Source organism: Phacochoerus africanus, chromosome 4 (assembly GCF_016906955.1).
Source record: "Phacochoerus africanus isolate WHEZ1 chromosome 4, ROS_Pafr_v1, whole genome shotgun sequence".
Taxonomy (NCBI): domain Eukaryota; kingdom Metazoa; phylum Chordata; class Mammalia; order Artiodactyla; family Suidae; genus Phacochoerus; species Phacochoerus africanus.
Window position 1 is genome coordinate 3,206,549 of NC_062547.1, and position 22,895 is coordinate 3,229,443.

General features: G+C 59.7%; 1 protein-coding gene across 8 annotated transcripts in view; it reads right to left on the reverse strand.

Annotated features, from left to right (window-relative positions):
* The window catches only part of ANO1 (anoctamin 1), a 155,508-nt gene that overhangs the window by 12,261 nt on the left and 120,352 nt on the right, over positions 1–22,895 (reverse strand). For 2 of the 8 annotated variants that reach the window (XM_047775027.1, XM_047775030.1), the window contains 11 exons: positions 17,204–17,286; positions 15,281–15,292; positions 14,329–14,400; positions 11,801–11,878; positions 10,802–10,876; positions 7,707–7,908; positions 7,445–7,556; positions 6,563–6,620; positions 4,846–4,946; positions 3,831–3,976; positions 1,471–1,623 (listed from right to left, as the gene is read on the reverse strand). In XM_047775027.1, coding sequence (XP_047630983.1) covers positions 1,471–1,623; positions 3,831–3,976; positions 4,846–4,946; positions 6,563–6,620; positions 7,445–7,556; positions 7,707–7,908; positions 10,802–10,876; positions 11,801–11,878; positions 14,329–14,400; positions 15,281–15,292; positions 17,204–17,286 — 1,092 coding nt within the window. The remainder of the gene's footprint in view (positions 1–1,470; positions 1,624–3,830; positions 3,977–4,845; positions 4,947–6,562; positions 6,621–7,444; positions 7,557–7,706; positions 7,909–10,801; positions 10,877–11,800; positions 11,879–14,328; positions 14,401–15,280; positions 15,293–17,203; positions 17,287–22,895) is intronic. The other 6 variants (XM_047775029.1, XM_047775032.1, XM_047775031.1 and 3 more) reach the window with 4 other exon arrangements.

The window sequence follows — 22,895 nt, forward strand, 5'->3', positions numbered from 1 at the left end:
TATGTGTGAACCAGGAAAATGGCAATTGCATCCTGTTCTGCCTGAGAGACCACATTGGGTACAGTGCATTTCACGCTTCTCAGGGGTGGAGCGTGGGGCATCAGTGGACCTGGCGCCGTCAGAGGGCGGGGGCCGCACTGTGGGGCCGAGACTGCACATTGGCCAAGAAGTCCCTACCCAATACCAAGGGAGGTGCCCTCGGAAGGGGCACTGAAGCTCCACATCGTTGCAAGATTATGTTTATGCTGCAGAAGCCCAACCTGCAGATGTCCTAGTGTGCTGGTGTACAAACCCTATTTTGGTAAAATGACAAATAACATCCCTAAGATGCAATCTAATCTTTGTTTATTCCAAGAACTGGCACAGGACGAGCATAGGTGCTGTCCTAACGAAAACTGCGTCGAATAGGAGGTAAAACAAACATACTTTTGTAACTCGCTGTCTCATTTCAAGATAAAATCCTAGCAAAGACTTTTGTTTTCACCCTGAAAACTGGGTCCTGATTTAAGCTGATTCCCTTTAAGATAAGGTGGGCTTCGCCTTGAGGGTGAGGGCCGGCTCTGCCCTGACCACTAGGCCCGGCTCCTGGACAGTCAGGCACCCTCATCTGCTTACATGCCTCTGGTGACAGGGAGCTCCCCACCCCACAGGGAATCAGCTCCATCTCTGAGCCCTCTGTTAGAAAGTTAGTCCTTATGCTGATGTTATGTAGTGACCTCCACACTCCCCTCTTCCGCCTGGACGAGGGGCCCCTCCGTGGCCGGCGGTAAAGAGCCTGGGCCGACCTTGGCCCTGACCCGACAGGCCAGTTACATGATGCGCTTCCGTCACTGCGGGAGGGGCTCCCTCTTCCCTTTTCTCTTCTGTGACGGTTAAAGGACTGAATGATACATGCTGTAGGAAGGCACCTGCCGACCAGCTAACATTATCTGCCCATTGGCCTGGCTGGGTGCTCTGGGACCACACACCTGTCCTGGGTCAGGTGGAAGGAGATGCTGAGGACGGTCTAAGAGGAAACGTATCTCGAGGACCTCCTGGAGCAGTGGATTGCGGACATACTCAGCTAGCCGAGACACGAGCTCTTTCTGGAATATTCTCTGGGCCAGCACATTTCAGGAGTCAGGAAGTCGGGGTGGGACGTAGAGGGGCCTGGGGGTCCTGCAGCCCCACCCCTGGCTCTGAATCCCCCTGCAGGGCAGGTGCAGCGAGGAGCCCAGTACCTCCCTTTGCCAATTCTGCCTCTGGCTTCCAGGGAGCAGGGTCCCTTCCCCAAGCCCAGCCCGTTCTCGCTTTCTTTCCTTTTCTTTTTTTGGCCGCGCCCTTGGCATGCGGAAGTTCCTGGGCTAGGGATGGAGCCTGCGCCACAGCGGTGACCCAAGCCACTGCAGTGAGAATGCAGGATCCTTCACCTGCTGAGCCACCAGGCACGTCCCCAGCATGTTCTCGGATCCCGGTGCTCTGGGGACTCACCGATGTCCTTGGCTCTGACAGCCACCGGCCTGCGGAGCTCGGTGACGAACTTTTTGGCGTCCAGGCGGATCTCAATGATGTTGTTCAGCAGCGCAAACAGCGGGGCCAGCGGGAAGGAGGCGACGAAGAGGGTGACAAAGCCGAACTGGATGACTGCGGGGGGGGGGGGGTGGCGGTCAGCACAGGCCCTCGTCCCGGGGCGGCCGGACCCCCGCCCCACGCGCCGGGGTCAGACCGTGCCCTGCCGCGTACGTGCTCCCAGGACAGGCCCCCCAACCCCGGGTGACCCCGGGCCAGGAGGGGGCTCTGGGCGAGGTTCCAAATTTTGCTCTGGACCTCAGTGCTGCCTCCTGCACAATGGGCGTGTACTCACTCACACGTCTGATGGGAAAAAATCAATAATGGGGCGTTCCCGTCGTGGCACAGTGGTTAACAAATCCGACTAGGAACCACGAGGTTGCAGGTTCGATCCCTGGCCTCGCTCAACGGGTCAAGGATCCGGCATTGCCATGAGCTGTGGTGTAGGTTGCAGACGCAGCTCGGATCCCACATTGCTGTGGCTCTGGCGTAGGCCAGCGGCTACAGCTCCGATGAGACCCCTAGCCTGGGAACCTCCACATGCTGCGGGAGCAGCCCTAGAAAAGGCAAAGAGACAAAAAAAAAAAAAACAAAACACCAATAACGGGAAAAGGGTGCCCCTGAGCATGAGGACGCTGTATCCAGGCTGGGAAGGGGCCCTAGTGCTTCCTAGGACCTGGGCGGCCTGCCAGCATCACCGCTTCTCCAACAGCCCGCAGTGTGTCCCCTCTATTGGGCCTCGAGGAGTGTGTCCCCTCTATTGGGTCCACTGCCCTGGACAAGCTGGCCCTCTGTCTTGGGTCCCTTGCTCTTCCTCATCATCCTTGTCGTCAACCAGCCAGCCTGGGGCCCCTTTGGCCTTGGGGGCTGCAGCCAGCACAGGCCCGCTCCCGGGGAGGTCAGGGAAGGCTGCTGAACGGAAGCGTCTCGGGGAAGCCCGCTGGGGAACTGCACAGCAGGACCTGTCCAAGGGGGCTCGGGTGCCAGGCAGCAAACAAGGAAGCTGTCAGAATGTCACCCTGGGGCCGGCGGACTAAGTGTGGCCATTGTTAGGGCGGCAGGTGGGGGCTCCGTGTGAGCCCTCCTCCCAGAGGGATCGCTGGCCTATGGGGGGCCCCCTGGGATGTTCTGTGGATGCCGGTCTGGCCTGAAGGCCCTGGAGATGCTGGAGGCCACGGGCTAAGCTCGGCGTGTGGGTTGACGCAGGCTGGGGCTGCTGAGCCCCGAGGCTGTGGGTTTCCCAGCTCCCGAGGGACAGCGCCTCCGCTTGCGTGGACAGGAAGGGGGGCGGGTGCAGAAGGTGCAGGGGGGTGGGTGGGGCCCGTCTTTCCCACTGGCCCTTCTCTTCCCTCCACCGCATCTGTGTGCTCTGGTTCAGCCTGGATTTCATTCGAGGAGCAGAAGATGCCCTCAACACCACAGCCTCCTTTTAAAAAGTCTTCCTTCTGAGCCGATGCCAGGAGCATCTGTACAGTCGTCAGGGAAACTGGGAGCAACTTACTGGGGGCGACTCTGCCAAAAGGGGTGGGGAGGGCAGGGCGGTGCCCGCGGGGCAAAGAAACAGGACCGCTGCGGCCACCCAAGGCGACCCGGCCCCTGACAACCTCACCCCGTGGAGCAGTCCTTGGCTGGTTCGCCCAGGTGCCCGTGAAAAACACAGAGTCCTGGGTCCCACTGGCACAGACCAGGCACGGGCCCGGGAACCAGCATTTAGGACAAGCTATTCATGTGGTTTCACATACTGAGCACCCAGAGTATACCTGGACCTGTTCTAGGTGCAGTGAAGAGGGAAAGACACCCAAAAGGAACGCCTTCACAGAGCTTCGATTCTACCGCAGAGACAGATGGAGGGGGGGTGAGGGAGGTCGGGAGGTCAGCCGTGGGGAGAAGCACAAAGCAGGTGGGGGGCTGCCCCTTTGAAACGCTGGGGTTGGGAAGACCCCTCTGGTGGGGGGCATTCTGAGCGGAGGGGGCACTCTCTCCAGGGAGACAGTGAGGGATGCAGGTCTCCGGGTGCAGCTGGTGCAAAGGCCCTGTGGCTGGCACGAGGTCTGTGCATTCGGGGACCAGGGAGGAGGCTGATGCGGCCCGAGCAGAGGGAGCGGTAGGAGGTGAGGTCAGGGGGCCTGTCCCCTCTCTCCCTTGCCCCACCCCGGGGATCATGTGTCCCTGCTGGGCCTCCTCCTGTCCAGGGACACAGCTGCAGGTGAGACAACTGACCCGGGCCTCCTGCACTGTGTGGGGGCTGCAGCGAGCCCCAGGACGCCCTCTCCCCCACTCACTCATCTCCATGTACTCCGGGGTGAGGCCTGCGAAGGGCTCCAGTGTGTAATCCACCTCATAACGCTGCCTCTTCTTCACGTGCTCGTCGGGGTCCGAGGGGCTCCGGTGCTTCAGTCTCAGGTAGCGGATGAATTTCTTCATCTTCCTGCAAGAAGCACAAGGTCACCTCCGTTAGTCTTCCAGGAAGGTGGGCTTGGGGTCTGGCACCTCCAAGGGGTCCTTCCAGTTCTCTGAGCTTTATGTAATTTTTTTTTCCTTTTTTCTTTCTTTTTTAGGGCTGCACTGGTGGCCTATGGGAGTTCCCAGGCTAGGGGTTGAATTGGACCTGCAGCTGCCAGCCTACACCACAGCCACTACAATGCCAGATGGAGCCGCATCTATGACCTGTGCTGCAGCTTGTGGCAACGCCAGATTAACCTCCTTACCCTACTGAGCGAGGCCAGGGATCGAACCTGCATCCTCATGGATATCAGACAGGTTCTTAACCCTCTGAGCCACGACGGGAACTCCCCGATGGGTGTTTCAAATCCTGAGCTACTGCTGATGATTTCCTTTGCCCTTCCCCCCCAGGGGCAGGGGCTCCAGCGTGATGGCTTTATTTCAACATAAGGAAACTGAGACACAGGGAGAGCCCCGTGGGTGTCAGAGGCCTGGCTGGGCTGAGTTGCTTTGGGGCGAGAATGGGACATGACTCTCGAAGGGCACAAGGTGAGGAGGCAGAGGCTCTGGGTCCCCATTCTCCTGCCACAGGGGCTGCCTTGTGGCTTTGGGGGCACCTGCGGGTACCTCGCACCCTCAGCCCTGGGAGCAGGGGGTCCGCCTGGCCTCTCTCTCCTTGTCCTCCGGGGGTGGCTTTGACCCCTCTCCCCTCTGTCCTCACCACCTCCCTGTCTCTGATGCCCCATCCTGGTCCTGGCCCGCATCCCCTGTCGCCCAGACCACTGCAAGGCCCCCCGCCCCGAGCACCCCAAGTCCCCCCTCGCTCCACGTGGTGCGAGGCCAGACGCTACTCACGGGATGCCGATCTCAAACAGGTTGTTCTGGATCAGCTGCTTGCCCAGCATGATGATGCTGAGCTGGACGCAGAGCTCCATGAGGCAGCCCCCGGGGGCGCACTGCGCACAGAGAGCCGGCGTCAGCCCCGCCCCGCCCCGCCCCGCCCTCCCAAGCCCCCAATCTCGGAAGGGAAGCTTCTGCAGCAAGAGGGTCTTTGCGGATGTGACCAAGTGACGACGGGGTCGCGCTGGGGTAGGGGGGTCCTGGCCAGGGGCTGACGTCCCACCGGGGAGAGAAAAGGCACGCGGAGGGGTGGCGGCTCCTGAAGGTGGAGGCGGTGACTCGAGAGGCGTGTGGCCACAGGGGACCCAGGGACGGCCAGGGGCCCCCAGAGCTGGGAGAGAGGCCTGAAGAACCTCCCTAGAACCTTCGGGGGAAGCCCTGTTGACACCTGGACTTTGGACTCCTGGCTTCCAGAACCGCAAGAGAATAATCTTCTGTTTGAAGCTACCCAGCCTGTGGTATCTTGTTACAGTGGCCCCGGAGGATAATACGGGGTTGATGGGTTGCTGGGGCTGCAGCCAGGCTGGGAGAGGGCGCTCACTGCCAGGGAGGGGGCAGCAGTGGGGCAGACCTCAGGCTCCTCCTCCCCCAGGACCACCCAGCCTGGGGCCAGGGCAGCTGGGGAGCAGAGGGGTGAGGCAGCTGGCCCTCCCTTTGAGGCCTGAGGTCCTGTTCTCTGGGGGCAGGTCCTGTGATAGGCTGGGGGCTGCCGGACAGGCAGAAGCTTAATTTGTCTGAGTGATGGGAACCTAGGGGACACCGGGTGACACTCCAGAGCACAGCCGACCCTTCTCTGACTCTGGAGCAAAACTATATACCGTTATCAATAAACTCGGGAGAGCCATCATTTCATTAAGAAAAAAAAAAGATGTCTTGGGAGTTCCTGTTGTGGCTCAGTGGTAATGAACCTGACTAGAATCCAGGAGGACACAGGTTTGATCCCTGGCCCCTCTCAGTGGGTGAAGGATCTGGCGTTGCTGTGCCAGCAGCTAGCTGTAGCTCCGATTCAACCCCCAGCCTGGGAACTCCCATATGCTGTGGGTGCAGCCCTAAAAAGACAAAAGACAAAAAAAAAAAAAAAGACTGTGCCCTAGGCAGCCAGATCACCCTATACCTGATGCCCACCCCAAACCTCTCTATCCTGTTTCACAGAATTTTTATCAGGAAGACCCACTTCCTTCTTTTCCGAGAATCTGAATTATTCTGGGAGTTAGAAGTGTGGACCAGTTCCCCTGAGGCCTGAAGCCTGGCTTGGGCTGACGGCCGGCAGAGCAAGGCCAGGACTCAGCAGCAGAAGGTGGCTGGCACACTAACCAGACCCGCAGCAGCCGGAGTCGCTGAGGAGAAGCCAGAGTCCCCGGCACTGTGTTCGGTGGGGAGAGAGGCGGTATTTTAGTGTTAAATAAAAGAACCGCAGCTGAGGCCTGTTTTTTCCAAAGTCAAAAACACTCAAGGTCTTATAGAAAAAGAAAAAAACAAAAAACAAAAAACGGGTATCCTTTTCTGGCTTCAGTGACTCTGAAAAGACCTTCTCCTTTTAGGAGACTCCTATGCGGACAAGCAAGTCAGATGGAAGCCCCACCCCAGCAGCTGGAGCGCAGAGTGGGGCGCGCAGGGCAGGGACGCAGCAGGCTGCAGTGTGGACAGAACCGGGAAAGCGGTGCGGCGTTACCTCTTCCATCCGGAAAGAACGGAAGATGTACACGTAGTCGCCCGGGCGTCCGACAAACCTGCAACGATTGCGAGTCCGTCAGAGAGGGGAGAGCGGGCTTGGGGGACCCCCAAGGCCAAGCCGCGCCATGACTCCCCATATCAGAGCCTCCAGGGTGTCCCAGGCTTTCCCTCCACCTGTTCCGTTGACTAAGAAACAGCCCCATTGGTTTCTGGGTGGGTGAATGTTCCCGTGGCCCCCAGACCCACAGAGGGGAGGAAACCAGGGGCTGAAGGGCAGATGGAGGGAGGGAGGCCAGGAGGGGAAGGGGCAAAGCCGTCCGGGTGCGTCGGTGCCACCTGCCGTGGCAGGTCACCGGACCACACTGGGGACCATGGACAGGCTGGGGCACGGGTGGTCCCCGAGGCTGCATCTCAGCTTCCCGTGGGATGTGTGGGCTGGTGGGGGGCTCTGAGGGTCTGCTCCATTTTTGTGGATGCTCTCAGGGGGCTGGGACGCCTCGGCCCCAGGGTGGGAGGGTGACCACGGCACTTGCAAATGACATGATTCAGAGGAAGGTGACTTTGGGAGGGGTTCTGGGATCAGACCCGCCAGCCCCTGGTCACAGTGTCTTGGTCACCCTGCAATCGGCCTGGAATGCCAGTGGCTGCTTCTTATACCTTCTGCAGCCCTCATCAGGGCTGCTGTGGGGGCTTCTGCTCCTTGGGGTCCCTGCTGCCTTGGGGTCCCTGCTCCTTGGGGTTCCTGGGGCTCTGGCACCCACCCCCCCCCGCCCCCGCTCCTGGAAGGGACAAGGGGGAGGGGAGCCCTCTAGTGGGCGGGAGGAGCAAGCCGGGGAGAGGCGGTGCGGGTCAGTCTCGGAAGCCGTCCCTACGTCCCTACCGGCCTTTGAAGAAAGCCACGTAGAAGATGGGGGTGTAGGAATTCACGAACTTCAGCAGGAAAGCCTTGAAGATCAGCCGCTCCTCGAAGCTCTTCTCCGTCTTTGGAACCTCTAGAAGGAGCGAGACGCGCTGCTGAGCGGAGCGGCCGCGGTCCAGGCGGCCCGCTTCTCTCAGCTGTCGCGGCAGCGGGGCTCAGCGAGGGCGGGTGCCCAGCCCCAGGCCCCCGGCGGGAGGGCGCGGCCGGGGCCGCGGTCGCTCACCGATCTTGGTGAGCCACCTGGCGATGCAGCCGTAGACCTCGTCCAGGAGGATGATCACCACCAGGTTGATGATGACCGCCGTGGCCGTGACCGTGACCCGGACGTTGGACCTCACGGAGGGGGAGGAGTTCACGGCTAAGGCGGCGGCCGTGGAGATCCTGTAGACGATGACGCCCAGGACGATGGCGAAGGTCACGGCAATCTGTGGGGGGAGGGGTGCGCTTGGTGGGGCCCACCCGGGGCTCCGGGGTCACCCCCCCCCGGCCCCCCCAAGCCCAGCTCTCCCCGCCCCCCAAGCAGCGCCTCAGCTTCACAACAAAGACGGCCGTTTGCTGGCACCCACCACACGCTGGGGCTTTATGGTGTTAGCTTCGCAGATGAACCAAGGGCTAGTTTCTGTCTCGAGGAAGAGGAGACTGATGGTCGGAGAGGTCAGGCAGCCCGGCCAGGTCACCCAGCGCGCGAGCTGGGATTTTTCCAGGCGGGTCTGCCTAGCGTGGAGTGTGTGGTTTTGCCGTGGGGGCCCCTGACATCCTGCCCACTGTCCCCAACAGGACACAGGGTGGCTACAACCCTGGTAGCTCTGTGGCTTGGGTGTGGAGGGGACCTGCTCTGAGCCTGGGTGACCCTGAGTGGAAGCAGGGACGTCCTCGAGGCGCTGGTGCTGGGGGAGGCCCCTGGGGCGTGGGGCCTCGGTTCTGGTCGGCTGGGACAGACGGCCAGGGTTGCCTCTCCCGACCCCCCAGGAGCCACCCGTACCCTTCCAGCTCTTCCGTGATGGCCAGGCCCTCATCTTGCCAAACCCACTGCTGGACCAGAACCCTCCAAAGAACTTGGGCGGGCGGTTGCTGAGCGACAGATGGGGCTGGCTGGGACGACAGGTCTGCTCCATGTGGTGCTGTCCGCCTGCCCGGGTGTCTCCTCCTTTTCCCTCAGAGGCCCAGACTCACTGGGGAGACCTTGCCCACACCCCATCCACACCCTGACGAAGGGGCGGCCCTGTCGCAAGACTGTGGGGACTGCTCCCCGCCAGCTCCCAGCTCCCGGAATGAGGCTTTCCTGGGAAAATCCATGGCTCCTACCAAAAGCCCTCCCCCGGGGGGAAGGCACCACCCTGGGCTCGGTGATGCCCCTGTGCCCGCGCGCAGAGGTGCGGACGGGGTGCCAGGCCCGTAGGGTGACTCGTGAGGCACTCTGTCTCCCTGCCAGCGGGCTGGAGTGTCCTCAGGACAGCCCCACAGCAGTGTCCTCTCCTGGGTGCAACGGCCTCTCTGAAGGAAAGGGCCGCGAGGGCCAGGGTTTGGCTGGTGTATTAGCACCAGCGTGTCCAGGATCCAGAGCACAGGGGCGCCTTGAAGCTGCTCAGGTGATGTGATGTGTGTTCAGTGAATGAAGCTCGGAGTGCAGGATGGGACTGTGGCAGCCTCGCCTGTGATGGGCCATCTAATTCCCTACCCACTGCCCCACCTTTGCTGAGGGTGACAATGACCCATTTCCCAGCCTCGTAGCAGGTGGGGTGGCCAGCAAGACGCAAGCAGAGGTGTGGGCAGGCCTTCTGGGAAAGCACCTTTGAAGAGGGGCTGCCTCCCTGGGCATCTGTCTCCTTCCCCTTGGCCCTACCCTTCCTCCTGCCTGGAAAGTGGAGGTGATGTTGGAGGTAGGGCAGCCACATTGTGACCAAGAGGGACACAGGCACAGAATAACAGAGAAGCCAGCACCTGCCAGCCTCAGAGAGGGGCTGGACCAACCCCTCTGTCCACCACCTGGATTTCTCATTACATGAGAAACTCAAAGCCCCCTCAAGACGATTCACGGAAGTGACGTGTAACCTGAGGGCTTCTGTGCAAACGTGCCCAGGTACAGAAGGGCCCACAGCCTCTCACTTCCTGCCCGCCCTTGCTAGTCCTTCTGCGGTGACACTGCATCTTCTCTGCCAGGAGAGGCTGAGCCTTGGTGCCTGAGTCCCCTGTTGCCCGCATCCCTGACCCTACGAGGTGGTTCCCAGGGGTGCTCCTGGCAGGGTTACATTAGTCCTCAGCTAATCCCCAGCACCAAGCCTGGGCGCTGGGCATGCATGCACATTTGGGGGCATGTGCTCCGGGGCCCAAAAGTGAGGCTGGGCCCACGGTCACCCAGAGCCATATGGATGGCACAGCAGTCTTCCCCGCCTGGCTGAGTGGCTCTAAGTTCACAGCAGGGGTCTTGGTGCAGACTGCCTGCCCACCTGGCATCTGGCCCCATCACTTGCCGGCATCTGGCCTCTGCTTCCTCACCAGCAGGAGGGGGACAGGCAGGCACGTGGGCCCCCGGGTACCAGGCTGTGGGGTCGGGAGACGTGTAAGGCTCTAACTGAAAGCCCCGGGGCTGGGCGAGGGGACTGTCATCCGTAGTGACCACACGTGGCCCTGACCTGGTGGGGGGATAAAAGCATGGCAAACACGGGCCTGAGGTCCTCCAGGATGCAGCCCTAGCAAGTTGGGATTAAAATCACCTAAGAGAGCTGTTCAGGGGTTGGCAATTTGCTCAAATCAGCAGCGTCCACAAGGCCCAGAGTCACAGACCCTCCACCGCCGGGGAGTAGCGCTGTCCTGTCTCTGTGTTATTCGTTTAATGGTTTCCTTTTCTTTTGCTTTTTAGGGCCACACTGGCAGCACATGGAGGTTCCCAGGCCAGGTGTCGAATCAGAGCTCTAGCTGCGGGCCTCCACCACAGCCACAGCAACGCGGGATCCTTAACCCACTGAGCGAGGCCAGGGATCGAACCCGCATCCTCCTGGATACTAAGTGGACCTGTTTCTGCTGCGCCACGTGGGCACTCCCGTTCAATGGTTTTCTTTTCAACCCCTCAGCTTTGTCTTAAACAGGATCCGTGAACTCCTGGGTTTGAAGGACTGGGCACTCACACGAGTCACTCTTAGAACCAGGTGTGCCAGGGACCACGTGAGACCATCTCAGGTGCCCCTGGGCCGTGGAGCCCCCTGGGGTGGGGGGGTCACCGCAGAACCCCGGCCCCCTCCCACTCAGGGGAGTAGCGGCACCGCCGCGCCCCCGCCCCCGCCGCGCACGCACACCCCCTCCTCGGCCTCCCGGACTCACCATGAAGATGATGGAGACAAGGTTGGTGAAGTAGGCTGGGAACCGGTCCCTCCAGGTCAGCTTCACCTTGTCCGTCTGCAACACGAACCAGCGTGGGGTGGGGTCAGCGGTGGGGACCAGGGCAGGGAGGGGCGTGTGCGTGTTTCCGTGTGTGCACGAGGGTGTGGGCAGGAGCAGCTTGGACAAAGAGCACCACTCACAAACACGGTACAAAACCACTGCAGGGGATGAATGAAGGCAAACACCTGGCCCCCGGGGCCTTCTCGCCCAGGAACGGAGTCTACAAAGGGGCAGAAGGAACAGCTGTCTGAAAACGTGAGTCCTCTGGGTACGGGGGTGTGATCCCGCCAGAGGCCTCTCTCAGTCAGACCGTCAGACCCACGTCTGGGAGAAGCCTGGACTCTGCTTCTTGGCTGAAAAAACCCTCACTTCCAAGGCAAGCAGCTCTACGATGTCTTCCTCCGCCACCCGGACCATAATAGTTATTTTCCTTTGCAGAGCAAGTTGAAACAAGCCACCAGCATCCCACGTTAAAATGCTGTCCGCCGTGTCGCAACGCCAGACGGCGGGGACATGTGGCCCGAAGGCTCTGGCATCGGGACGGCGGGGTCTGGAGGAACCTGGGATGTTTTCAGGAATGGGGTGGACTTTTCCTGGGAAGATGCACGGCTGAAGTCAAAGAATGCTGGCAGGTGTGACACTGGAGACACGCATGCGTGTTAAGGACAACCAGGGACGGCGGGCAGGCAGGCAGTGGTGACAGGCACAGTTTCGCAAGCTGCAGAGAAAGCCCGGCTCCCCCCCCTCCCCCACGAACCCACCGAAGCCATGCAGTGACATCCCAACACAGGCTGCAGCCCGCTGGTGCCGGAGGAAGGCGAGGAAGACGCAGACGTGACAGTTAACCGAAAACACGGCAGTCAGAGTGGGCTGAGGGGAACAACGGGCCCCGGACGCCTGCAAACGGTCAAGACTCGAGACGCCCCGACGTGACAGTACCAATTTCACCCCCGCCATGGCTGTCTTAACCCTCTGCCTCCATTTGTTTGTTGGTTCCTCCGGAAGGTGCCGGCGCTTCTGGGGCAGGTGGAGGGAACAAGAGAGGACCGTGGGGTAAGACGGCGGCCCGGGCCCCCTCGCCCCCTTGGCAGCCAGCGGACCCCTCGCTGTGCTGGCCGCCGAGGCCGTTTCAGGCTCTGGGTGTTTTAAACCCACGAAAGTTGGCAGAAGCCCGCATTCGAAAAGAAAGGCTGCAAACAAAGGTCCTGGAAATGGAGATGCCAGCCCAGGAGCTGGGGTTGGCGTGGCCTCTGGGGGGCCCCCTTCTCACACACGGTTGCTGTAACCAATCCATCGGTTCGTCACTTAATTCTTTTTAGGGCTGCTCCTGCAGCATATGGAGGTTCCCAGGCTAGGAGTTGAGTTGGAGTTGTAGCTGCCGGCCTGCACCACAGCCATAGCAACACCAGATCCCAGCCACATCTGAGACCTACGCTGAAGGTTGCGGCAATGCTGGATCCTGAACCCGATGGGCGGGGCCAGGGATCGAACCTGCATCCTCATGGATCCTAGTTGGGTTCTTAACCCACGGAGCCACAGCGGGAACTCTTATTTATTTACTTTCAGTCAGTATCATTTAGACCATGCGGTTTTATGCAGACACTGATTACTCAGCATTTTACACCCACGGAAAGGAAGCCACTCTCGGGAATTGTAACACAGCAATTAAGGGATCTCCCCCCCCCCACCCCATGAAATGAATTTGGTGCCCGAGCTGGGAGAAAAATTAAAACCATAAAGTTGGGAGCCGTGAAAGAAAGGACGTGGCCCCCCGGAAGCACAGGGACTGGGGTCACCATGAGAGACGGCAAAAACACAGCCCACCTCTGCTGGTCCAGTGACCCAGGAGCTCGGGTCAGAGCCAGGAAGCGGAGTGCCGGGAATCTGGGAGGCGGTCCTGGCCTGGCTGCCCAGGCCTGGCGCTCGGGGCTTAAGCGGACGTGACGCGGGGCACTAAGCCCTTTCTTCCTCAGGAAGAAGCCCGTTCACGCTCATGCTGAGAAGTGCCATCGTAAAGCCGTGGGGTGGGCTGTCTGGGGACGAGGCACGCGGGGCATGGGGACCCACAGCGGGGGTCTGGGGGCTTCGGAGCAGTGGCGTCCAGGCCTCTCTCTTTACGAGAGGAGACACAGCCCAGGGGCTGATGGAGATGCTGGTTCAAGGCCACAGGGCGGCTGCTCCGAAGGCAAGGTGCACAGGACAAGCAGACGTCCTGATTGTTAAGTTAAAAGGATGGTCTCCTCATTTGGGGTGAATTTGCCACTTTGGTGGTTACTGTCTCTGTCCCCCTGGGGCCCGCTCAGACTTGGAGGGAGTTCTGGGAAGCACAGCCCCTCTCTGGCCGCAGGAGAGCCGAGCCGGGCTTCGGCCACGTTACAGAAACTGGGGTCCAAGAGGGGCTTTTGCTTCACCCGCTTTGCCCCCCAGAGGGGGTTTTGGTAATTGGGACCCCAGGCCACCTTGTACCAGCAAACGCCGTCCAGAGCACACAGTGGCAAGACAAATGCAGGGGTTGGCTCTGGTCAGTCCAGGGCCAGAGGGTACAGACATGACACTGAACACAGGGAGCTGGTGCGAACATTCTGTCAGTGGCTCCCGTCCCTTTGAGAACTGACTTTCATCCTCGGTCAGAGGCTGACAAGGGCTCGGGGCTCTGTGCTTATCCCACATCCTATAAAAAACCTCCATGAAAAAATCAGCCAGGCCCCTCTAGAGGTTTTCGAGAATCCAGGCTACAAACATAGGCTGTCGTGTTTTTTTTTTTTTTGGTTGCACCGAGGCTGATGGAAGTTCCCCAGCCAAGGCTTGAACTGGCGCCACAGCAGTGACAATACTGGCTCCCTAACCCACCGAGCCATCAGGGAACTCAGAGGATGCCAATTTGAATGAAAGGTTTGGGGAGAAACAAAGGCACTTATTATAAAAAGGCGAGGGCCTCAAGAAGGTGACAAAAATACTCGTCTCTCATTCTCACTGTCTGCGCAAGAGACAAGGAGCTGGCCAGACGCTCGGCGACCCAGTTTGGGCAAATCCTTCCCACCATTGCTCAACCCAGAACACAAGGGCTGGACCCAGGGAGCACGCTGAGCAAAAAAGCTGCAAAACTACTCAGTTCTGGATGTTGAAATATTGGCTGAATTTCGAGATCACCTTCAGGATAGATCGAGAAGGTAGATCTCCAGTAGGACTCGATGCATCTGGCCCCCTGCTTGTTTTCATACATAAAGTTTTATTAGAACACGGTCTGACCCATTTGTTCACCTATCGTCTAGAGCTGCCTGCATCCTACAATGGCAGAGTTGAGTTGTTGTGACCAAGGCCTCTGGGTCTAAAATACTTACTATCTGGCCTGTCTGGGGTCTGCCCCCCCCCCAACCTGTACGGCGTTCGTTGACCCCTGGCCGGTTCTGTCAATAAACATACCCCGTTTTACTGCTGAGAAAGCCAGCTGGCAGTGGCCACCATACCTCTTTGTTTTTGGATTCTTTCCTAAGAGACTTTTCCAAAACTCTGGCTTCATACTCGGCTCTGGGATGGTCCTGTGAAAGAAACCAGGTCAGCGGAGGCTTGTTAATTGTCCGAGACTCTCAACAGAAGCACGCGTGGCCAACTCAGCCCATACATTCCCCGGGGCACCCTTGGGGGCCAGTTCCCAGCAGCCTGTTTGGACCATTGCCTATTTATTTATTTGCTTTTTAGGGCCGTACCTGCAGCATGTGGAGGTTCCCAGCCTAGGGGTCGAATCGGAGCTACAGCTGCCAGCCTACGCCAGAGCCACAGCAACGCCAGATCCGAGCCGCGTCTGCGACCCACTCCACAGCTCACGGCACCGCCCGATCCTTAATCCACGGAACAAGGCCAGGGGTTGAACCCACATCCTCATGGATCCTAGTTGGCTTCATTCCTGCTGAGCCACGACAGGAACTCCCGGACCATTTTGGATTTAGAGCTCCTTGTGTGTGGTCCGTCCAGGATTCTCCCCTTATTGGGAACCCCAGCCCACGGGGAGGCCACCGAATGGGGCTCTGGGTCCTGGGGGCGGGTCAGCCTCTGCCAGGCTGCAGCCCCCCCCCAACCCCCCGCCACCCACTGTCTCGCTGTAAACACCCAGCCGTGAACTGGCCCCCGAGAACGTCCCATCAGGAGCCGTGGGGTCGGAAGAGACGGCAGTTAAGTGTCAGCAAGCGTGGGCAGACCGGAGGCGCCAGGCCTCGGCGAGCCCAGGGCAGGCCAGCAAAGGGCACTGGAACAGAAGAACAGGGGTTAAGAGAGGCCCGGCGGTGCGGGAGGAAGCGGAGACCCCTGCCCGCGTGGGAGAGCTGTGGGGAGCTGCTCGGCAGAAACAGACGGATCAGGTGTGCCAGAAGGCCCCTCTCCCAGCGAGACAGGAAGCCAGAGAAGTGACCAAAAGTTCCAAACCTTGACAGCCTCCTTCAGGGAACCAGAAACGTAAAACAAAAACAAAAAGATTTCATTACTTGTGCTGTTTTTTAAGAAACAGGCTCTGTCGTCTAAAGACAACGTCTTTAAGAACCCGGATGGGGGCACTCGGACCTGGAGGGACATGGAGGACCCGCCACTCTACTTGAGGGTCCCCGTGCTGGTGGCTGCGTCCACTGCCCGCAGGGTTTAGGAAATTCCCGTGGGAGCGCTGGGCTGGACTGTCGCAGACTCGGCAAGGACCACACAGGCCAGAAGCCCGGCGTCAGGCGTCTCTCGGCTTCGAGAGTGGACACCTGGGGTTCAGGGCTGAGAGGCTGTCCCTTTGCCTCAGGTGACTAACCTGGAAGAGGTCCCTGGCCAGCTGGGGGGGTAGCGGCTCACTTTAAGGAGCCCGTTCAGGCCCCTCGGGTCCCCACATGCAGTGGCTCTGCTCCATACCCCAGCATCAAGGGTCCCAGCGGTCAGGTGACGGGTTCATGGCACCTGTCCCCCCGGGGTGGAACTGCCCCAACCACAGGGACACCACGAAAAGGACATTCTAAGTCTACTTCGAGAATACGAAGCTGACCCTGCTCTTTGTTCCACTTGCATCTTTAGAGCCTGCTCCGTAGACAGCTGACTCAGGCCCTGCCCCGGGGGACAGAATGCCGGTTCCACTTCTGTCCCTGCCCCTGAGGAGCCGAGTGTCAGTCTGGTTGCATCAGCCTCGGTCCTGCCATTTGTGAAACGGGACAGAGACCCGCGGTGGAAGAGGTTGAGCCCAGAGGTGGGTGATCAGTGAAGGGACTTCTATCTGCTGATCCATGGACACCCCCTCAAACCCTCCTCTTCCATCCTTATTTGTGGGCTGAGGACACGGAGGCACAGAGAGGTTAAGCAACCTGCCCCAGGTCATACAGCAAGGGCGGTGCGAAATTAATCAAGAAGTCCTGGACCCAGAGGTCAGCTTGTCACCGCTAAGCGGGTGCCTCTCCCTTCAAACCAGCCCTTGTCCTAGGACAACCCTGTCAGCACAGAGCCCGCACAGCGGCTTCTCTGACTGAGCTACCCATTTGCCTGAAGACGGACCCCCCCGGCCCGTCCCGGAGGGGGCACGTATGTGGAGGAAGATAACAGGAATGTTTTAAAAAGTGATGGAGGAATGGGAAGTGCATGAGCGGTTTCCCTTTAAAAATCTGAGCAAGAAGTTTCACACCACGAAGCGGCGGCCAGCGTGGCCACACCTAACAGTGCTCCTACTTGTGGGATCTTGCTGCTTTTCATGCCCATGAATCCATCCCCTGGGGTTCTGAGCTGGCCGTTCAGGATGGGGCAGCGGCAAAGCTGCTCCTGAGCCACCCTGGGGTGGGTGCTCACTTGCCATCCCAGTGGCCACTGGCTCCCGAGGGCCCCTCTCTTTGGCTCACGGAGATGCCCAGCCTGCGGCGTCCCTCTGTTCGTGAAGGGCCTCCCCCACTTCTCAGCCACGCCCGACTGCAGGCCTCGTGCTGGTTCTGGGGATCTGGAGGTTGGCACGCAGGCAAAGGCTGGCGGCCGCCTCTGGGGCCCTGGCCTCGTGGGTGGCCGTGATTCCTTCCCCAGACCCGCCGGGCCGCCCCCAGATGGGATGAGATCAGCGTGGTGCGCCTTGGCCTGTGTTCTGACCACGCTGCTGGGTGGTGCATCCATGGAAGCCAGGAGAGCAAACACACTACAGCAGACATCAAACGGTCACCCTGGCAACTGCGGGGGATTCCAACCCCAGGGACAGGAACTGAGAAGCAGGCGGGGAGCAGCTTGGCCTGGGCTTTACGACCAGGGCTTCCACGCGAGTCCCCAGGAAGGAATGGGGTGGGGGGCCGGGGAGGGTGTCGGGGAGGGCACAGGGTTGGAGGGGGGTGAAGCGCCCGACCCACTCACCTCCTCCTCCTCAAAGCCAGTGAGGTCCCAGCGGTAATTGAGCCGCATCTGTTTCCGCTTCCAGTGCTCCATGAAGGTGGCGGCTGCGGGCAGGGAGGAGAACCAGAAAGTTAGAGGCTGAGAAACTCTAAGACGTTGGATGACACGAAAGCACTTTCCTCTTCGGCATCATTTGGTGAGTGAGGGCCACTGAGTGCTGGACCAAGACCTTCCCGTGACCCAGCCCGGGGGACTGGCTCAGGTTCCCCAGGGACCCCACCAGGCAGGGGTGATCACGCTCCCATTTTACAGATGAGAAAACTGAGGCTCAGCAAAACTGAGTCTCGGCCAAGGTTATTTAGCCAGACACTGGGGTGCAGTGGGGTACAGGGCTGACTGGTCCCAAAGCCTGTGTTCTCAGCCATCTGGCTCCAGGGCCTTGGGGACCCCAAGTCACAGGTGGGCCTCCTGAGGTCAGAAAGGGTGAAGGGTGGGCCGAGGCCACTCGCTCAAGCTTCAAACCCTGCTGGTGATCTGACCACTGAGCTGCACTCTTAGCCGCCACATTCTGCCTGGTATTCCCAGCACATTAAATACGGTTCAGAAGCCACCTCCTCCAGGAAGCTTCTGGTCATTTTCCTCAGTGTCAGGAAAGAAACCAACTCTTCTTGGGATCTCTCTTGCTCATGGTGTCCAGGCCACCTTCCATCGTGGTCCCTGTCCCATATCCCTTCTGGGGGATGAGGCAGAGATGGGGCTTGTTACCTGGGTCTCCAGCAGGGAGCTTAGCATCTGGCACAAACAGGCGCCTCGAGAGGACTCAGTGAGTGAGCGAGTGAATGAATGAAAGGCTTTTATGAGTACATAGTTGCAAAGGGGGACGCCAGTGTCCGAAGCATTTGCCATGAATGCTCCCCGCACCCCCCCCAAGGGAAAATCAGCAGAGGCCGAGGCTTGCCGTAATGATGGGGCGACTGTAAAGTCAACCAGAGTCCCGGATGCCTGGGCTGTTGTGGGCCGGGCCCTGTTCACGGTGCTATCACAGAGTCCCGCCTGCACCTCACAGCGACCGCGGGAGGGAGCTGCCGTCCTCGCCCTCACTTTCCAGACCAGGAAACAGATTCGGAGGAATTAAACGGCTTGTCTAATAAATGGCGGTGTCGAGATGAAAACTCGGTGAAATGGAGAACTCAAGGGCAAATTCCCCCACAGCCGTCCTTCGCTGGGAAAGAATGCAGGCTTTGGATCCGACAAGACATTGTCTGGGAGTTCCCGCTGTGGTGCACTGGGTTCAGGACCCAACTGCAGTGGATCCGGTCACTGTGGAGGTACGGGTTCAATCCCCCGCCGGGCACAGTGGGTTAAGGATCCTGCATTGCCACAGCTGTGGTGTAAGTGGCAGCTGCAGCTTGGATTTGACCCCTGGCCCGGGAATTTCCACAGGCCACGGGTGTGGACGAAAAAAAGAAAAAAAAGAAGTGGGTCTGAATGATTCAGCTTCCCATTTAGAGAGCTTCAGCCTACGCCGAACGAGCTCCCTCCCCATCAGGGTTGGGTGAGAACAGGCCTCGGAGTTTGCCTGCGGCTGTGCTTAATGGGTACACGTCGAGTGGTAGCTACGGTCCCAGGCAGGCCCGGCCACGAACAGGAACCTCCTAGGGTACTAATCCTGGGACTTGGCCACGGAAGAGTGCGAGGACAAGAGGGGATGGTGAGACCGCCCAGAGATTACAAACGGCAGGAAGTGGCGGCCCCTGTAGGGCGGTGGGGCAGTGGGAGGTGGCATTACCAAAGCCAGAAACCAGAGCTGCCCGGGGAGGGAGGGCTTTCTGGTGGGGAAGACAAAGCCTCTGCCAGAGATGCCCCAGGAGGCGGAGGGAAAGGAGGAGAAACGCCCGCCTTCTGATCCCCCACCGGGGCTTCCCATTGGCTGAGCCTTCTAGGAAGGACAGCAAGGGGGCCTGGGCAGTGTAGTTCCCTGTGACACAGATGCACGCGCTGAGGCCATCAGGACTCAGGGAGGAAGCATGTGGCTGGCGGGGCAGCCTGCACCGCCTCCTGGTTAGGGAGGTGTGAAGATGTTTCCTTTTGCCGCCCCCCCCCCCCCTTTTTGGATCAGATCTGAGCTGCAGGTGTGACCTATGCCATAGCTGCAGCAACACCAGATCCTTTAACCCATTGTGCCCGGCCAGGGTGGAACCTGCCTCCTGGTACTGCAGAGATGCCCCGATCCCGTTGCGTCACAGCAGCAACTCCTCCCTCTGTCTCTTTTAACAGGTCCTGTGGTCCCCGCGGCAGAGGACATCTGTCGGGGCCCATTCCCACACCTCCATCAGCTCTGGAAGGCCTCCCTCTCTTCACTGTGTTTTGTCTCTCTCTGTCCTCGCCTGCCCAAGGCAAGGCCTCCTTTGAGGCCATGGGCTGAGCGGGAGAGGAGAGCTAGCTGCCTCCGTGGGGGACAGGGGACCTGGCCCGTTTACCTTCCCTGTCCCAGCCTCCCTGTTCCCAGCCTCCTCCACCGCACGCTGGAGCCGCAGAGAAGACGGACCAGAGGGACCTGCCGGCACGGGTGCGTGAGGTGCGGGCAGGCTGTCCCTCCCCCATCCCGCTGGTTTCTCACCGTGTAGCCCGGAGTACACTGTATTGCGACCCCCAGGCAGGGGACCTGCTGAAATACAGATTCTTGGACACGGTGCCTGACCTGGCATTTGCATTCTGGACAAGCTCTGCGGGTGGCTAGTGCACACAGGTGTCGGGACGCACTGACCCAAGCCACTGCCTGCCCTTTCCTTCCATCCATCAGATCAGCTGGTGGCCCACCCTGCACCCCACTGCACCCTCTGTTTTGGCTCTCCTCACAGCCGCCTCCCACCCACCTCTCTCGGGCCCCGCCTGACCTGTCTAAGCTGCCTTTACTTCTAGGCTTAGCTCCAATTGCCCTAATTCAGGATGCTCCTAGGCTGGCTGCGGACACCCCTTCTGAGCTCTCTGCCCCCCAAAACGCTGTGGCCAACACCATGGCACCATCTTGGACGATTCATTAGATGATCCTTCAACTGTTTTCTGTGCCTGCCAGAACCTCGCAGCCTCGCAGGCCTGCCGTGGGCCCTCAGAGGCCACCGAGGGAAGGCTCTGACCGAGGCTGGGGCTTCTGTGGCCCCCAGAGGACAGCCCCACCTCCGCTGGGAGGCCCATGCTCTTTAAGGACCGGGGTCTTGTCTCCCCCAAACTTGTGCCAGGCGCTCCCGAGCCCCAGGCCCCTTACATCTCAACCCGAGCTCCGAGGCCAGCTTTGTGAACCTCTGGCTCCCGACGGTCAGCTGTCTGGTGGGCACATGCTCTTCTCTGCAAGTGGAGCCAGCGACGCAACTTTCTGGACGGCAGAGTGGACGACAGCTGGACAGGGGAGCTGGGGCTCCCGCACCATGCGAGGCCTCTGGTCCCTCATTTTCTCACTGATTCTGCTTATTTATCCCCTGGACGCGTGTTTGCTCACGAGCCTGCCGCTGGCCTCTGGATTTCGGCAGAGACCCAGTCTCTCTCCCTTAGTCCCATCCAGCTTGGGTGACTCAGCCGGCGACCTGCCAACTCTACCCAGAGTCTCGGGTGCAGACCCTGCCCCGGGGCGGGTGGTTCACTGCACCTGTCACTCCCCTAATGCCAGGACCATCTTTCTCCAGCTTCTTGCAGCCGGGCTCAAATCAAACAGCCCCCTTTTGTTCTGCCTGGAACTGACAAGCCCGTGAAAATGCCATTATTAGGCCATAATTTCAGAAAATTGATCCCCAGAACAGCTCAATGGAGCTCCAAGTTGCTTTGTGTGATGCCTGATTGGACGCTTTGAAATGGCATAAATCCCAGGTGGCAGAGCGCTGACCCGAGCGCCACCCGAGCGCCTGGCCCCAGGACCCCAGCGAGAAGAAAACAGTGGCCAGAGGGGACAGCTGGGGCAGTGACATGGCCCCGCTCCCAGCAGTAGCAGGAGGTTTGGGGTCGTTTCCTGTCATTGCATGAATAGAAACGTTCACAGCCAGAGGGCAAAAAAAGAAAGGACACAGTGGGGGCAGGAACACCAGTGGGGAAATGATCCTTTAGAAGGTAATGAACAAGTCATTGAATAAGGGATTAAAAAACCCTCAACAATGGCAAGATCTCTGCTCACGATGCCTGACGGCAAGTGTGAAAGGGCCAGGGACAGAGGGACTCTGTGTGCCCGCTGCCCCTCCACCCTGCGGCGGGGGCGGGGTGTCAACAGGTACCTCAGGCCCAGCAGGTTCCTTCCCGTTGCTTCAGTCTTGTTGTATAAGCTCCTTTTCCCGAAAGTAAGTGCTTCGTGGGAGCGGTTTGGCTTTTTTCCCCCAAATGGGCACGGAGACACTGCATTTGCCTTTGTTGCCTCCCAGGGTGGAAGTGGAGCTGGAGGGGGTGGGAAGCACAGATCGCCGCCCCCCCCCCCCCGCCCCATCGTGGATGGGCAGGATGGAACGGTCTGTGTGTCTCCCAAGGATGGGGCCGCGGGTAAAGGCTGGCCAACATCTCCAAGGGTGTGAAACGGCCCCCGCTCTGCACACAGTAGGTGCTCCATAAAGAAGGGTGACGAGCTCGCTTCACTGAGAGGGCGTGCAAAATTTACTTCACTCCTTGCAGTGCTGGCAGGCCATGGTAAATCTCGGCTTCCCCAGGAGGGCACACAAGAGGTTTGGAGGATGTTTGGACGGAGAGATGAGGCCAGGGCCCCAGCTTGGACTAGGGAGGCTGGCGGGAGGGGGGCGCAAATCTGTCATGTCTGATATGAACCTGTTAGCTGTGTGATCTTGGGCAAGTCACTTAACCTCTCTGTGCTTCTGTGTCCTCATCGGAGGATAACAGGGTTTCTCTGCAGGGCTGCTGGGGGGATCAGTGAGAGCCTGTGCGGATCTCTGTGCAGAACTCTGCAGGGGGAAGGGGGGGTATTTGTCTGGAGGGAGACGGGGAAGCTAGACCCGGTGGGAGAATGCCTTTGAGGTCATTCGTCAGGAGGAAGCGAGGCACGTGGAAGCACACGCACCAGCTAGAGCCAGTCGGTAATGCTGGCAGAGGGAGGATAGCGCAGGGGTCAGGTACAGCGGCTGGGGGACCAGGATGCTGGCGTTCAGGCCTCGCCTCTGCCTCTTATTAGCTGGTGTAACCCTGCAAAAGTGGCCTCGATTTGTTCATCCGCCAAATGGGGTGGGAAAGCCTGTGCGCCCCGTACAGTCACTGGGAGAGTTAAAGACGCAGAACAGGGACTGGCACATGGCAGGGTCCCGCCAGCAGAAGCTAATGTTCTCTTCTTTTTTTTTTTGTCATCTTTTTAGGGCCGCACCCGCGGCACATGGACGTTCCCAAGCTAGGGGTCGAATCAGAGCTGCATCTGCCAGCCTACGCCACAGCCACAGCAACACCAGATCCTTAACCCACTGAGCGAGACCAGGGATCGAACCCAAGTCCTCGTGGATCCTAGTCGGGTTCATTAGCCACTGAGCCATGATGGGAACTCCCAGTGTTCTCTTCTGAAGGAGGTGAAGGGACGGAACTCACAGGGGCCCCAAAAGCACAAGGTGAGAGCTTAGACCTGGGCTGCAATCTCCTAGGGTCCAGGCTGTTTTCACATTTTCAAGAAACTAGTGCTCCCTGATCCGATGTGACAGCTAGCACCACATAACAGCTAGCGTGGCGTGACAACCAGCGCCAG